General features: G+C 30.9%; 1 protein-coding gene and 1 pseudogene across 1 annotated transcript; both read left to right on the top strand.

Annotated features, from left to right (window-relative positions):
* The first annotated feature begins 6,610 nt into the window (after positions 1-6,610).
* Positions 6,611-8,769, top strand: LOC149531284 (isoflavone 3'-O-methyltransferase 4-like). The gene is made up of 3 exons (XM_089809143.1): positions 6,611-7,309; positions 7,800-7,863; positions 8,470-8,769. Exons 2-3 carry the CDS (start codon positions 7,822-7,824, stop codon positions 8,767-8,769), a joined length of 342 nt encoding a protein of 113 aa, XP_089665269.1. The 5' UTR covers positions 6,611-7,309; positions 7,800-7,821.
* On the top strand, positions 6,611-13,564 carry LOC149531283 (caffeic acid 3-O-methyltransferase pseudogene; annotated as a pseudogene).

The following is a 13,564-nucleotide window of genomic DNA, read 5'->3' on the forward strand; positions in this document are numbered from 1 at the left end:
GATAGAGAGAGAGAGAGAGAGAGAGAGAGAGAGAGAGAGAGAGAGAGAGATCCTTCTCAAGCACTGCTATACTGAGATAATTTATAACAATAGGTGCCTCGAGAAGGATTAAAGTGAGAAAAAAAAATTAATAAAGTTTTTTTAATTTAAATTGCTTAAAGTTGTTGCATGAAAATTGTATATACAAAATTCAATATTTAATTATATTTAATTAACTAAAAAATTAATTAAATAAAAGAATTAAATTTAAAAGATTGATTTAAAGTTCTAATTTTAGCATATTTATATTTATTTTATTTAATAATTATTTAAGAGTTTTATTTTAATAATAAACTCTAAATAATATTATTAGTTGAGTAATAAATATTATTGGATTAAAAAGAAAATATTAAAATATGTGAATATTTGATTATTAAAAACTAATTAAATTTATGCTTTAAATTTAGAAGTCTAAATTAGAGGTCTAAATTTAGAAAATTGGTTAAAGAAAGATTAGAATATGATGTTATTTAATTAATTAGAAATTAATTAAATATGTACTTCAATTTAAAATATTTATTTTAAAAGTCTAATTTAAGAAGTTGGATAAAAATAGAATTAAAATATTAAAAGATTAAAGATTTAATATTGTTTTATTATGATTATTTAATTAATAATTATTAAATTAGAGTTTCATTTAAATAATGAGCTTTAATTATTCTTATTAATTTAAATAATAGCTATGCTTTAAATAGTGCTTACACTAATTAATAAGTGGAGGAAAAAAAAATATAAAAGAATATTTTAATTAAAAAGTTCTTTAAATGTGCATGAAAGAATTAAATTTATAAGATTTGATTAAAGTTCAAATTTAGGCATATTTATATTAATTTAATTTAATAATAATTTATTTAGGAGTTTTATTTTAATAAACTCTAAATAATATTATTAGTTAAATTAATAAATATTATATTAAAAACATCACATGATTTAATAAGGGAGAAAAAGTTTTAATTTAATAAAGTTTATTTTAATTAAATTGCATAAAGTGTGTGCATGAAAATTAAAATATAGTAAGACAAAGGGTTTTTGCATGATTGCATGATCAAACTCTTGATTTGGGGGAAAAACTTGTTATCAAGGAAATTAGAGCTCATTTCTAGATAAACAGGTTTGTAGGAGCCAATTTCTGAAAAGAGGGTTTTCGAAGGAAAAGGAAGATTATTGTGTGTTTGTGTGTTCATTATTTTAGCATCAGATCCAGGTAGGATCTTGTGGGTTTGTGTAGTAGTCGCTCATTCTTTGAATTCATGTCTATTGTGTTTCTGTTTTCAGAATTTCTCTAGGTTGAAACTCTTGTTTGAGAAAATTGATTTCCATTATAAAATTGTATCTGATTTAATCTGAAAAATTTTAGTAAATATTGAACTTTAGGATTTTCAAAACCTAATGAATTATGAAATTCACTTTTGTATGTGCTTTATGTGACATGTGATTTACTGGTGTTGGGGTTTTTGGGTTTGTCTTAGCTTTAGCCAATCAGGATGTTTACCAAAGGCCTAGGGGTTTGTTCTATGATGTCATGATGATGTTTGTATACAATCTTTTATACTCAACCATGGTAATGTGTCTTGTATGCTCTATGAGGTGTTTTGATGCATTGATTGTTATAATTTTCCTGTGTTCTTGTGTGAAACTGAGGTAAATAGTGTGACCTATCTAATATAACCTTTGAGTCTTTTATCATTTATTTTTGGATTGCTTTCTAGTCACTTGTATAGGACTGAGGTGTTTGTATATTTATATTAATTTAATTTAATAATAATTTATTTAGGAGTTTTATTTTAATAAACTCTAAATAATATTATTAGTTAAATTAATAAATATTATATTAAAAACATCACATGATTTAATAAGGGAGAAAAAGTTTTAATTTAATAAAGTTTATTTTAATTAAATTGCATAAAGTGTGTGCATGAAAATTAAAATATAGTAAGACAAAGGGTTTTTGCATGATTGCATGATCAAACCCTTGATTTGGGGGAAAAACTTGTTATCAAGGAAATTAGAGCTCATTTCTAGATAAACAGGTTTGTAGGAGCCAATTTCTGAAAAGAGGGTTTTCAAAGGAAAAGGAAGATTATTGTGTGTTTGTGTGTTCGTTATTTTAGCATCAGATCCAGGTAGGATCTTGTGGGTTTGTGTAGTAGTCGCTCATTCTTTGAATTCATGTCTATTGTGTTTCTGTTTTCAGAATTTCTCTAGGTTGAAACTCTTGTTTGAGAAAATTGATTTCCATTGTAAAATTGTATCTGATTTAATCTGAAAACTTTTAGTAAATATTGAACTTTAGGATTTTCAAAACCTAATGAATTATGAAATTCACTTTTGTATGTGCTTTATGTGACATGTGATTTACTGGTGTTGGGGTTTTTGGGTTTGTCTTAGCTTTAGCCAATCAGGATGTTTACCAAAGGCCTAGGGGTTTGTTCTATGATGTCATGATGATGTTTGTATACAATCTTTTATACTCAACCATGGTAATGTGTCTTGTATGCTCTATGAGGTGTTTTGATGCATTGATTGTTATAATTTTCCTGTGTTCTTGTGTGAAACTGAGGTAAATAGTGTGACCTATCTAATATAACCTTTGAGTCTTTTATCATTTATTTTTGGATTGCTTTCTAGTCACTTGTATAGGAATGAGGTGTTTGTATAATTTCTACTTAGTGATGTCATGCTATGATGTGGATTGATTCATGTATACTTGATTTTGGGATCAGTCATGTTAGGATGATCATTTTGGTGGAATCCATGATTATGATCAATGTTTTTCCAATACTTTTCAATTTCTTGTTTAAGAAGTAATGTATGGTATGTGGTCTTTTGTGATCTTTTAATTTTACTGAGCTTAGGGTAGGTTATCTATATGTCATGTCAAGAAGTGGCTTGCAATGGAGGCTGAGGCCCAAAGTGGCTACTAGGGTAACCCATTGTAAGTTGCTTAATAAGTGAAAACACTATATTAAAGGGGATTAAAATGAACCTAATAAGAGTCTTTGTATGTTCCCTCCCATGCCTCAAGTGCTAGTATAGATTAGGATGGGAGTAGAGAGAATGGTTGGTTGTGACCATGCATCGTTAGTATGCCTTGTTAGTACAAATGGATGCTAGTGCCGCATAGAGTCACTAGGAGGCCAAGGTCAAGTTATACTACTAGGGTAACTCTAGCATTGATTCGTGCGATGACACTTGCCCACTTGCATAGTAGATTCCTACATGTCTATGTTGCCTTTGGGATTAGTTGATACTTGTGTCTTGGTACCTTTGAATTAGATTTCTTTTAGGTGATTCCTTGAACCTAGATGTTGGATTTGATTGTTGAATTTTTAATCCTATTTGGGACTTGAGACTATCTCCTCAGTGCAACGGGAGTGCACCTTTTTGGGTTCACAAGGTTGGGCGGTAGTGCTTTTTCTTATACCATTAAGATCTGCCCGTTAGATGTCATTGCTAGATGTGTTTGTGTAGATGTTCCTTTCTATCTGTCCTTGTATTTCTATGATGGATGATTGAACTATTGTATTGAATTTGATTTCATAAGATCTTACTAGATGATGTAATCTATTTCATGATGTATATTATTTCAACCTTTCATACCCTGTGACCTATACAGTGGATATTGTGCATTCTATTTATTGCCAAGTGGCATAATATATAATTGTATATTATTTAAATGGATTTGTACTAGTATATTATTATTTTATGTGGATTTATTATATATTAGATTTATTATTAAGTAAATCTAAATGTGATTCAACGTCATGGGACCCTTAAGAATTGTAATATGTTTTATGGTATGTGTTTATGTGAATGTTAGTTGCTTCCGTTATGTTATAATTGTTGTTGTACATTATCTTTATCTTTTTTTTTAAAAAGTTTGTCAAACTTGGTGAAACTTTAGGTTAACTTCTTTTGGGTCACATGGCAAGGCATTACAATTTTGATCAACAATGCCAACATTACAAATAACATACCAAGGAGGGTTGATGATTTTGTCCAAGGTAACATTCACTCCCATAAGAGGGAAGGCAAAGGAAAATCCTAGTTTTCCCTTTTATTTTACACGTTATGGGGTCCTAATTTTAAAATCCAGTGTAGTATCTTTGTGTAATTTGTATTTCTCTAGTGCTTTGTGTGTAGTTTATATCCCTAATTGATAAAGTTGACATTATATGTAAAAGAGTCATATTAGTTGTTATGTTGTCATAGACGTTGAGTCTTAATTGGTGAGACATTATGCTAATTCAATAGAGTTACATATCATTTGATTGATGAAGAGGATTTGAAGAGAGTGTAATGATGAGGTAAATGTTGATACATATAAATACAACTTTGATATCATAATAGACCATGAGTCTCTGAGGAATAACTAGAAAATCTACCCTACAAAGATCTCCCTGAATATATATTTGATTCGACCTTTAGATATAAAGCATATATTGGAAGTCCCTATAGAGTCTCACTCCTAAAATGAACAATAGAAGTACAAAAATATCACACTTTCTTCTACTAAAAGGATTGTCAAGTTTCTTTTCCCTAAATGAACCTGAGCTCAAATACATACATAAGAAGAAACTGCTTAAAATCACTTTTTTATGACAATAAGGTTGGGCTAATTTAACATGCTCTAAATGTTGTGGAGATTATGAAATACCTCAAAATGGTCAGCTAAAAGGAATTTTGCCCACCTCATAAGAGCATGAACCACTATAGGGAATGTCATAGACAAGATAATTTAGTTAATGATCATTGAATTGTTTAGATATCTAGGATATCACACATTCTTTTTTAATAGGGAATTATCCTATACCCTCCAAAGATGCATTTATACACATAATAAATCACCTATAGGGTCTAAAACCACCATAATGGGTGTACTAGTTAACTTCTTCTTAAGGATTTGCATTTTTTCCTCACAACTAGTTGACCACATAGAAAATTTCTCCATTTTCTTAGTGATGGTAATTAAGTTGGATATCCTTAAGAAGTCTTAGAATAAACTATTAATAATATCTTGCCAAGTCCATGAAACTACATACCTCTAGCACATTCCTAGGTGTTGGTAAATCCATTATTAAATATTGTGAGCACCTATAGAAATGTCATTTCCTGAATTACATGACTAAGGTATTTTGCTTCCACCTTAAAGAAATCACAATTATCCAAGTTTTCATGTTACTTTAATTTTCATGAAGACATTATAACACTTAGCACAACTACAAGTACTCCTCATGCTCCTCCATTTCCCTACAGTAAACAATATTTTCATCTAAGAAAACTAGGACAAAAAAATCCAAATAGGTGTGAAATACTTTGCTCACTAAAGACATAAATATAAATGGTATATTAATGAGCCTGGATGCTACCATTATAAACATGTAGTGTAAGTCCATAATAGCTATGGAATTTTTTCTAATGAATATGTGTCTCATCAATCTACAAACAATTATATGCAAAATTATGATCTTTTTTTTATAATACTTTATTCCCTTCATCCAATTGAATAGATCATCAATCCAAGGCAATGGGTGTTGTTTTTTAATTGTCACCTTGTTAAGATGTCAATTGTTTATGGATAAGGAGAGAGCCATCCTTATTCAAAAGAATTATTGGTTCTCTCCATGAAGATATAGTAGACTGAATAAATTTCTTAACAAAAAAACTCTTCCAAGTACAAGCAAATCTCATTCACCTAAGTATTCAAATGGCAAAGATCTCAAGAAAAAAAAAAATTTGATTCAAATTTCTATATTTCTCTGTGGTGGCACATAGAAAACATTGCTAGGGAAAATATCAGAAAACTCTTGAAGCAAGGAATGAATAATATAAATATTTGATGATGTTGGGAAATAGTTGACACCTAGATGTCAAAATCTATAATTGGGCAGTAGTTTGATGCATTTGGAGAGTATTTTGAAAAAGTCTAATTGAAACAAAACACTTTTCAAATAAAAATTTAGACATAATATAGTTTCGAAGATTTTATGTTGTCTTTTAGTTTAGTATTGTATTATTGAGAAGGAATCTAGGAATATGATGTTCCAACAATTTGCCAAAGTTTAGATGTCATTCTCCACTTAATTTTCAATCCTATCTTCTTTCTTGTCAAAATATTTAGCTATTTTGTAAAAAGCCTACATTCTTCAACAACTATTAGATTGCAGCCTTGTTAAAAAACAAATGAATTAAAGCATCTCTGAATTAGTCAATTTCATAATTTGTCATTACATATGACCACTGCCTCGGAATCCCACTGCACAAATTTCAGTGTGCACATCGTGACAGTGCCGAAATCTACGATGAACGTGGACGGAAACATACGCTTCCTCTGCACATTTCCCCGCTAGATTTTTAATAGTTTGTAAGTCGTATGCACATTTTTCAGAACCACCACCTCTACCGATGGAAGGAATGGTAGCAATCGGCATGTACCATGTGCTATGATCATCGGATATACAAAAATACATTCATTATATGATTCTATATTGTGGCCATCTTTCTATATATCTATAATAAAATGTGACAGACTCTCTCATTGTGTATCAAATTCTAAACTAGAACTGCGAAAATGTCCTCTAATGATGCAACAATTAATAATGAGGAGAAATGGCTCTTGGCGCTGCAGCTTTGCACCTCCTCTTGTCTACCCATTGCTATGAAAGTTGCATTAGAACTCGATGTGCTACAAATCATAGCCAATGCAGGTTGTGGCCCAAATTCCCAATGTAACAAACCCAAATGCAGCAATTACTCTAGATAGGATTCTAAGAGTCCTAGCAAGTCATTCACTCCTCACCTGCTCTTTAACCACGGGCAATAATGGGAAGCCTGAGAGGCTCTATGGTCTTATTCCTCTCTGCAAATACTTGTGTCTAACAAGGATGGGAAGTCCTTGGCACCATTTACACTGGTTAATCAGGACAAGGTGTTTATAGACTCTTGGTTTCATCTAAGGATGCTGTTCTTGAGGGGAGTCAGCTATTCATCAAAGCTCATGGGGTGCATGCATTTGAGTCCCCTGCCATGGACCAGAGATTCAATGTGGTATTCAACAAGGCCATGTCTGAACACTCTGTAATGATGATGGAGAAGATTCTTGATGTCTATCAGGGCTTCAAAGATTTGGAGGAGCTTGTGGATGTGGGAGGTGGAGTTGGGTCTACTCTCAATCATATACTCTCCAAGTACCCTCATATCAAGGGAGTGAATTTTTTGACTTGCCTCATGTTGTGAAAGATGCCCCTGACTATCCAGGTTACTAATCAATGTGTTAATGAGTACCTATCATTTCTATTTTATTTCTGATTAATTAGATTTTAGTGATTGTTCTAACTTTGTTAGAGATTACATTGTCTGAGTTTTTCATAAAGTTTTGGATTATATTTTGTGAGTTGTTATTGAGATAATTAGGATTTCAATTTTAAAATTTTAATTTTTGTATTTCAGATATTGATCAATAATTCAGATTGTGTTTAATGGATTAGAGTGTGATCATAAATCAAAATGTTGTCTAATCTATGCTCTTGACTATTATGAAAAAGGATCTTGAAGATTGACCTAAAACATTGATAAAAAATTTAAACACTATCTATTTCAGAAACAACAAAAATCTAAAAATACCTATATTACTTAAACATTGACTTTGACTTGTTATGGAAAATATCTATTATTTTTCTATTTATATTCTACTTTAAGATTTCTATTTGAATCACTCATAAACCACAAAATAAACAATTTTGAATGAATTTTTCATAAAGAGTGACACATTTTGGAGGAGACATGTTTGAATGTGTACCATCCAGCAAGGCTATTTTTATGAAGGTATGTAATTCAAATTCAGAATTTTAAATAATTATGTGAAGTTTCAAATGGTATTTTCTAGTATTTTAGCATTTAGATTTTAAATAAAGAATATAATACTTATGTTTCTACTTTAGATATATGTTTTGTTTATCAAATGAGGTGGGTATTTGATTTCAAAATAAAATTACCTTGATATAGGAAAATATGTTTTTTTTAGGTCATTTTATTGAGAAATTTCTCAATTAATATATTTGGCGTTTAGTTCTTCAACATTTGTCATCAAATTTATAAACAACTTAAATGCATAAAGCAATTTGAAGGTTGCAACTCTATTGTGAAAGTCGTTATAATTTTGACATTATTATTGAATAAATAATGGATTATTAAGCAAACATTAGTTAAGCTAGAGAAATGTGATATTCTTTTTTAAACAAATACAATAATTACACTTTTGGTAAGTATTGAAGCTTACAATATAAAAATCTTACATGATATAATAATAATTCTTACAATGAAATTAGTTGTTTGTTGGTTATGGTCTAATTTATTATCTATATGATATTTGAAAATGTATTTGATTTGAATATTGAATTGGACAATTTATATTTATATTTTTTTGGTCAGTGGATTTTACATGATTGGAGTGATGATCATTGCATAAGGCTTTTGAAAAATTGTCACAAGGCATTATCAAAGAATGGAAAGTTGATTGTAGTGGATTGTATCTTACCAATAGATGTAGAGACCACTACATTTGCTAGACAATTATTTCATATAGATCTTTTAATGTTGGCATACAATCCAAGGGGGAAAGAGAGGACAAAGGAGGAATTTGGCAACCTTGCAAAAGCTACAAAATTTGTAAGAGATATTAAGCCGGTTTGGTGTGTCAATGGTTTATGGGTTATTGAGTTCTACAAGTAACTTTGTTAAATGTTCATTTTAATAGCTCTTGGAATGCATACCTTTCTTCTACCATATAGAATAACTTGGTGGGTGTAGAATATACACCCTTGCTAACACTATAAAAAAAATTCCATGGGCTTCAATTCTAAGGATAGATAACACATTATCTAGTTTTCTTTTCGTTCTCCATATACTATGTTTGTTTAGTTTTAGTTGTATATATGAGCCTCCTTTCATATTTTGGTCTCAATAAAGAGCTTACATAAATTTTCTTATTTGAAAAACTATTATTGCATTGCAAATTAACTGAAATGCAATATATTTAGCAAATTGTTGTAGAAATAGCACTTGCCTCATTGAATGGCTTCTTTAAAATTATGCCAAAAATATTATTGAATAATTATATGAATGATGTCTAGTCATTTGGTCTTTAATTTTTCTATAATGATAAATAATAATAAACAAATACAACCCTATAAGATAAAAATAAAAATTTGATAAATTACTATTTATCTTTCTTTTAAAATAATTTAAACTAGATCGAACAATAAAATTATCTTCAAGAAGGAGGTATTCTTTATATTTGTAAATTTATTTATTAAGTATTGGTTGTATGATAAACATGTCATGATGGTGGAATAAGATTAAAAAATTTAAAGAAAATTAAGATGCTTATGCTAACCAAGCTTGAAAACTTATTATTGTATTATATTAAGTGAGAAATAAATAGGATGTTAAACATTGATTAATTTTTGAAGGGCTTAATAATTTATTTCAAAGAATAAAGAACAAGATGCCTCATTATATTAGATAAGATTATTATCAAATTAAGTAACCAATAGATATAATTATTATTTTATTTGCTAAATCTTAACTAAATCTACTAATGAATAACCATGTAGTCGAGGCTAGAGCAATCTATTTGGGCTTTAAAAAAAAAAAAAAAGGTTTAGCTAAAGTGTGGATTGAGAGCGATTCCTTAAACATCATTAAGTTCTTAAAGGGTCTCTCCCCTCCTAGTAGGACTATTAGGAACATCATAAATTATTGTACATAAATATTGAATGACTCTCAATGTTTTTTTAATTTCTCATGAGTATCGTGAAGGAAATTGGGTGGCATATTTCCTTGTTAATAAAGGAGTCACATCCCATCATTGTTTAAGCTAGGATTATGTGATTGCATCTAAACAAAAATGGTCTATATTATCATAAATGATGTTAATAGGTGGTCTTTTAAGGCCTAACTAGCTTTCATTTCTATTATATGTGTAAAAGCACAATGTCATTCCTAAACATAATCATTCCTTTCACTTTGATACTCCACAACTCATGAACTTTATACCAAAATTATGGGCAAGAGTGCCACATCATCTCATAATGCAAGTGGTGTAGCACTTTCCAATTGTTCTCCTTCTAGACTAGGAGAATAGGAGAGTGAATTGAGGTTGTTCGAGGAAGAGCATGGAGAGTAGAGGAAGAGGAGATGTCCCACCCTATAGAGATAGAAACCTATTAGTCTGACTTGGATAAAGTCATTTCCCTTCCTATTGTTAGACCAAGTAAACTTGGATCCCAAAAGCTCAATGTCTATCATATCATTCCTACTAATGAAATTACCCAGATTTAACATACTATTATAAATATTTGTTGAACCCCCCTCCTCTTCAGATGGGAAAAGGGGGTATTAAAGTCAATCATACAAAGTGCATTACCATTAATGAACAAAACTTTAGTGATATCCTCCTAAACCAGCACCTTTCTAGACTAAGAGTTTGGGGCATGTATATTAAGTAGGAGCTAGAAGGTATCATGGTAATTAGACATTATTTCCAAATACTTATGTATGAAGGAAATAAATTTATCTGAGAACTTACTTGGATTCCACAAACTATAAATACCACTATAAGCCCCAGTAGCTTCTGTATAGTGGAAGCTAGCACCTATCCAAAGGCAATTCACAGTAGTATCAAAGTTATCATACTTCATCTTAACCTCTTAAAGTAGTAGGATATCAATTTTGTTATACATAATCAATTTTTTATGTTTCGTGAACTATCTTTGGGGGTCATTCAAATCCCTAATATTCTAGGATAAGGCATTCATTTATTTCTTCTCCTTTAGGTACTTTCCAATGTTGATTATTTTCCATTAGCAATCTCCATTTCTAAGCATTTGTTCTAGTTGATCTATTATTGGGTCTCCCCACTTTGACCTCACTTCCCACATCTGCCTTCAAGTTTCCCCAATTTTTTCTCTGTAATTCTTCCCATCTTCCATAATTGTCATCATTTTGTGGCTCTAGTAAGGTAGTTTCTTGGTCTTCTGTCAAGCTCAACTAACCAAGAGAACTGAGGGAGTCCCCCCAAAGTTGCTTGATAGCCCTAGTCAATCCTAGAGTGAGAAGGTATGAGACATCTTCATTTTCCTTCATATTGATGTCAACCATGACCTCAAAAGGTTTCCTTGGAAATTTGCACTCTTCTAACACTGTCTCACCTGAATCTAGTATGGAAGCCTTTAGGGTTAACTATATCTCATTGATCTCATTGGTGAAGGGATAGTCCTCTGAATCCTCCAGTATAGTCTCTATCTCACCCTGTTCCACTAAAGGGGGGTCCATTTGTACTTTAACCAACTGCATCACCAAAAGGGGGGTAGCTGAGGTGGAACCTGCCTCACTACGACCAACCTTGGAGATCCCATGTGAGGACACTTTTGCCTCTTTTTTTGGAATGAATCTTTACGGTGTACATCCAAGTGACCAAATTTAAAGAATAATTGGCAAAAGGGGTTGCTTTATCATAATCCAAAGCTTTGGTTCTCTTCCCCCACTTGGGTTTGAGTGAGATAGTCATTGCGAGGGGTTGGTTGGTAGCAACATTAACCAAAATTCAAGAAAAGACTAACCCACCTAGATATAGATCTTATAACCACGTCTAGAGTAATGAAGTGTCCAAATGAGTTACCAATCTTATTAAGGACTTTTTCATCCAAGAATTCAAGTGGGAACCTAGGAAAATGATCCCATATAGTGGCCAAGTGATGGAGTTCAGTTCTAGGGTCAAATCCTTGTTTCCACCAACCCAACAACAAACCATGGTTTCCATAACTCTAAGTACCCAATAACACCATGTTAATATCACTCTATAAGGTAAACTTGAGGAGAAAATTCCACCTAGGAGCGTTGACATTAAGACACTACCCTTAAGTTTCCAATGGCCACTCCATTTTCTAACCATCTTAATCGATGGCCTGATCATTAAAAATATTCCTACTAAGAAGATGTTTAAGGAAAAGGATATATTCTTTGCTAGAGAGTCTGACAGAAAAAAAATTCAGGCCCACAACTCCTTATACGACCTTTGGAAGATCCATTGTCATAGTGCTCTCCTTCGATCCTCTCACCACCTCATTATAACTTTTCCCCAAATATGGGGTGATAGGAACAACCTTGGGGGGATCAATCACGAGAAAGGATAAATCATCTCTATCTCATATTTTAAGAATTAAAATTAATTTATTAATTTTTTTGTTAACATATCTAATTCATCTTCTTTTATCAACTTTTTAGTTTTATAATAATCAAAATTTCAAGATCTAATTTGATAAAAGATCTAATCAATTTTATTATCATAACTTTTCTATGTCTTTAGAAATCTATCATCATCCTACTAAACCAATATAGTACACAATAAAAGATAAGCACCTACTTTATTTATGATTAGTATAAGAGAAAAAGATTTAATATTAATAATAATACAAATAAAAGATAATTATCTTACTCTTATTTATTCCCATTATAAGAAAATACTTTACTACATGTAACAAATGACCATCTCTCTTTTAGTTATGATGCTTCTATAGTTGAGTAGAACCTGAAGTTTACATATATAATCATACATACTCTAAAACATTTATGTGATAATAGACAATTTAATATAAATGACTCATATTACACAAAAATTCTATAGGTTGACAATACATATCTTTATTGTCTTATATTAATTCTATGAAATTACTACAACCTCACACACCATCTTCATTACAATCTAATGAAATAAAATCTAATTAAGTTGTGATAATCATTAACATAGAGAGATTTCACAATCAGTCATGGTAGAGAGATGCAAATTCTAGATTTGATTATGTGACATACTCTTGCATGAACATTTTGAATCAGACTTAGTGATCAACAATAAGAATGCAAAAAGCTAGAGAAATCAATGATCCATCATTAGGATGAGAAGAGATGAAGGAGATATTTCCTCTAACTCTTCTCACCTTGATGATGCAAAAATATGACACATAATTGAATCCAAAATATGCATCTCTATACTATGTTAATCATTGTGAAGTCTCCACATAGCAATGCCCAAATCCCTCACCACAGGGTCCCATTGTTGGAATGATTTAATGGGAAATAAGATACTAAGAAGAGGTGGGGGGGTGTTGGGTGAATCGGGACTTCTTATCTTCAAAACCAATTTAATGAATTCACACCTAATCCATCACAAATAGATCTACAATTAAAACTGTAATGCTGAAAGATAAATGAAATACATCACATTCATGAAAGGTTTCAACACATAACACAATGATTTGGTAACCTAGAAACACTTCAATGTGAAGGTAAAACTAGGGTGGGGATGAAACCCACAAATCTTCAATGTTGCAACAATAAAGTTAACCTATTAGGGTTACAATGTTCGATCATAAGATATGATCTACCTTGTGAGGGGTCTCCACTATTAAAAGCTTTAGACACTACAATATATGTTGTATCCTTTCTTGTATGTCGGGTTTGGGGTTGA

The sequence above is a fragment of the Cupressus sempervirens genome, chromosome 11 (genome assembly GCF_028749045.1).
Source record: "Cupressus sempervirens isolate cs-2001-9-10 chromosome 11, ASM2874904v1, whole genome shotgun sequence".
NCBI classification, from domain to species: Eukaryota; Viridiplantae; Streptophyta; class Pinopsida; order Cupressales; family Cupressaceae; genus Cupressus; species Cupressus sempervirens.

Excerpts from the sequence above, each read along its gene's own strand:
- LOC149531284 (XM_089809143.1), top strand. The coding sequence starts at position 7,822 with ATGTTTGAATGTGTACCATCCAGCAAGGCTATTTTTATGAAG. Across the intron at positions 7,864-8,469 it reads GCAAGGCTATTTTTATGAAG|TGGATTTTACATGATTGGAG; the intron begins GTATGTAATTCA and ends TTTTTTGGTCAG.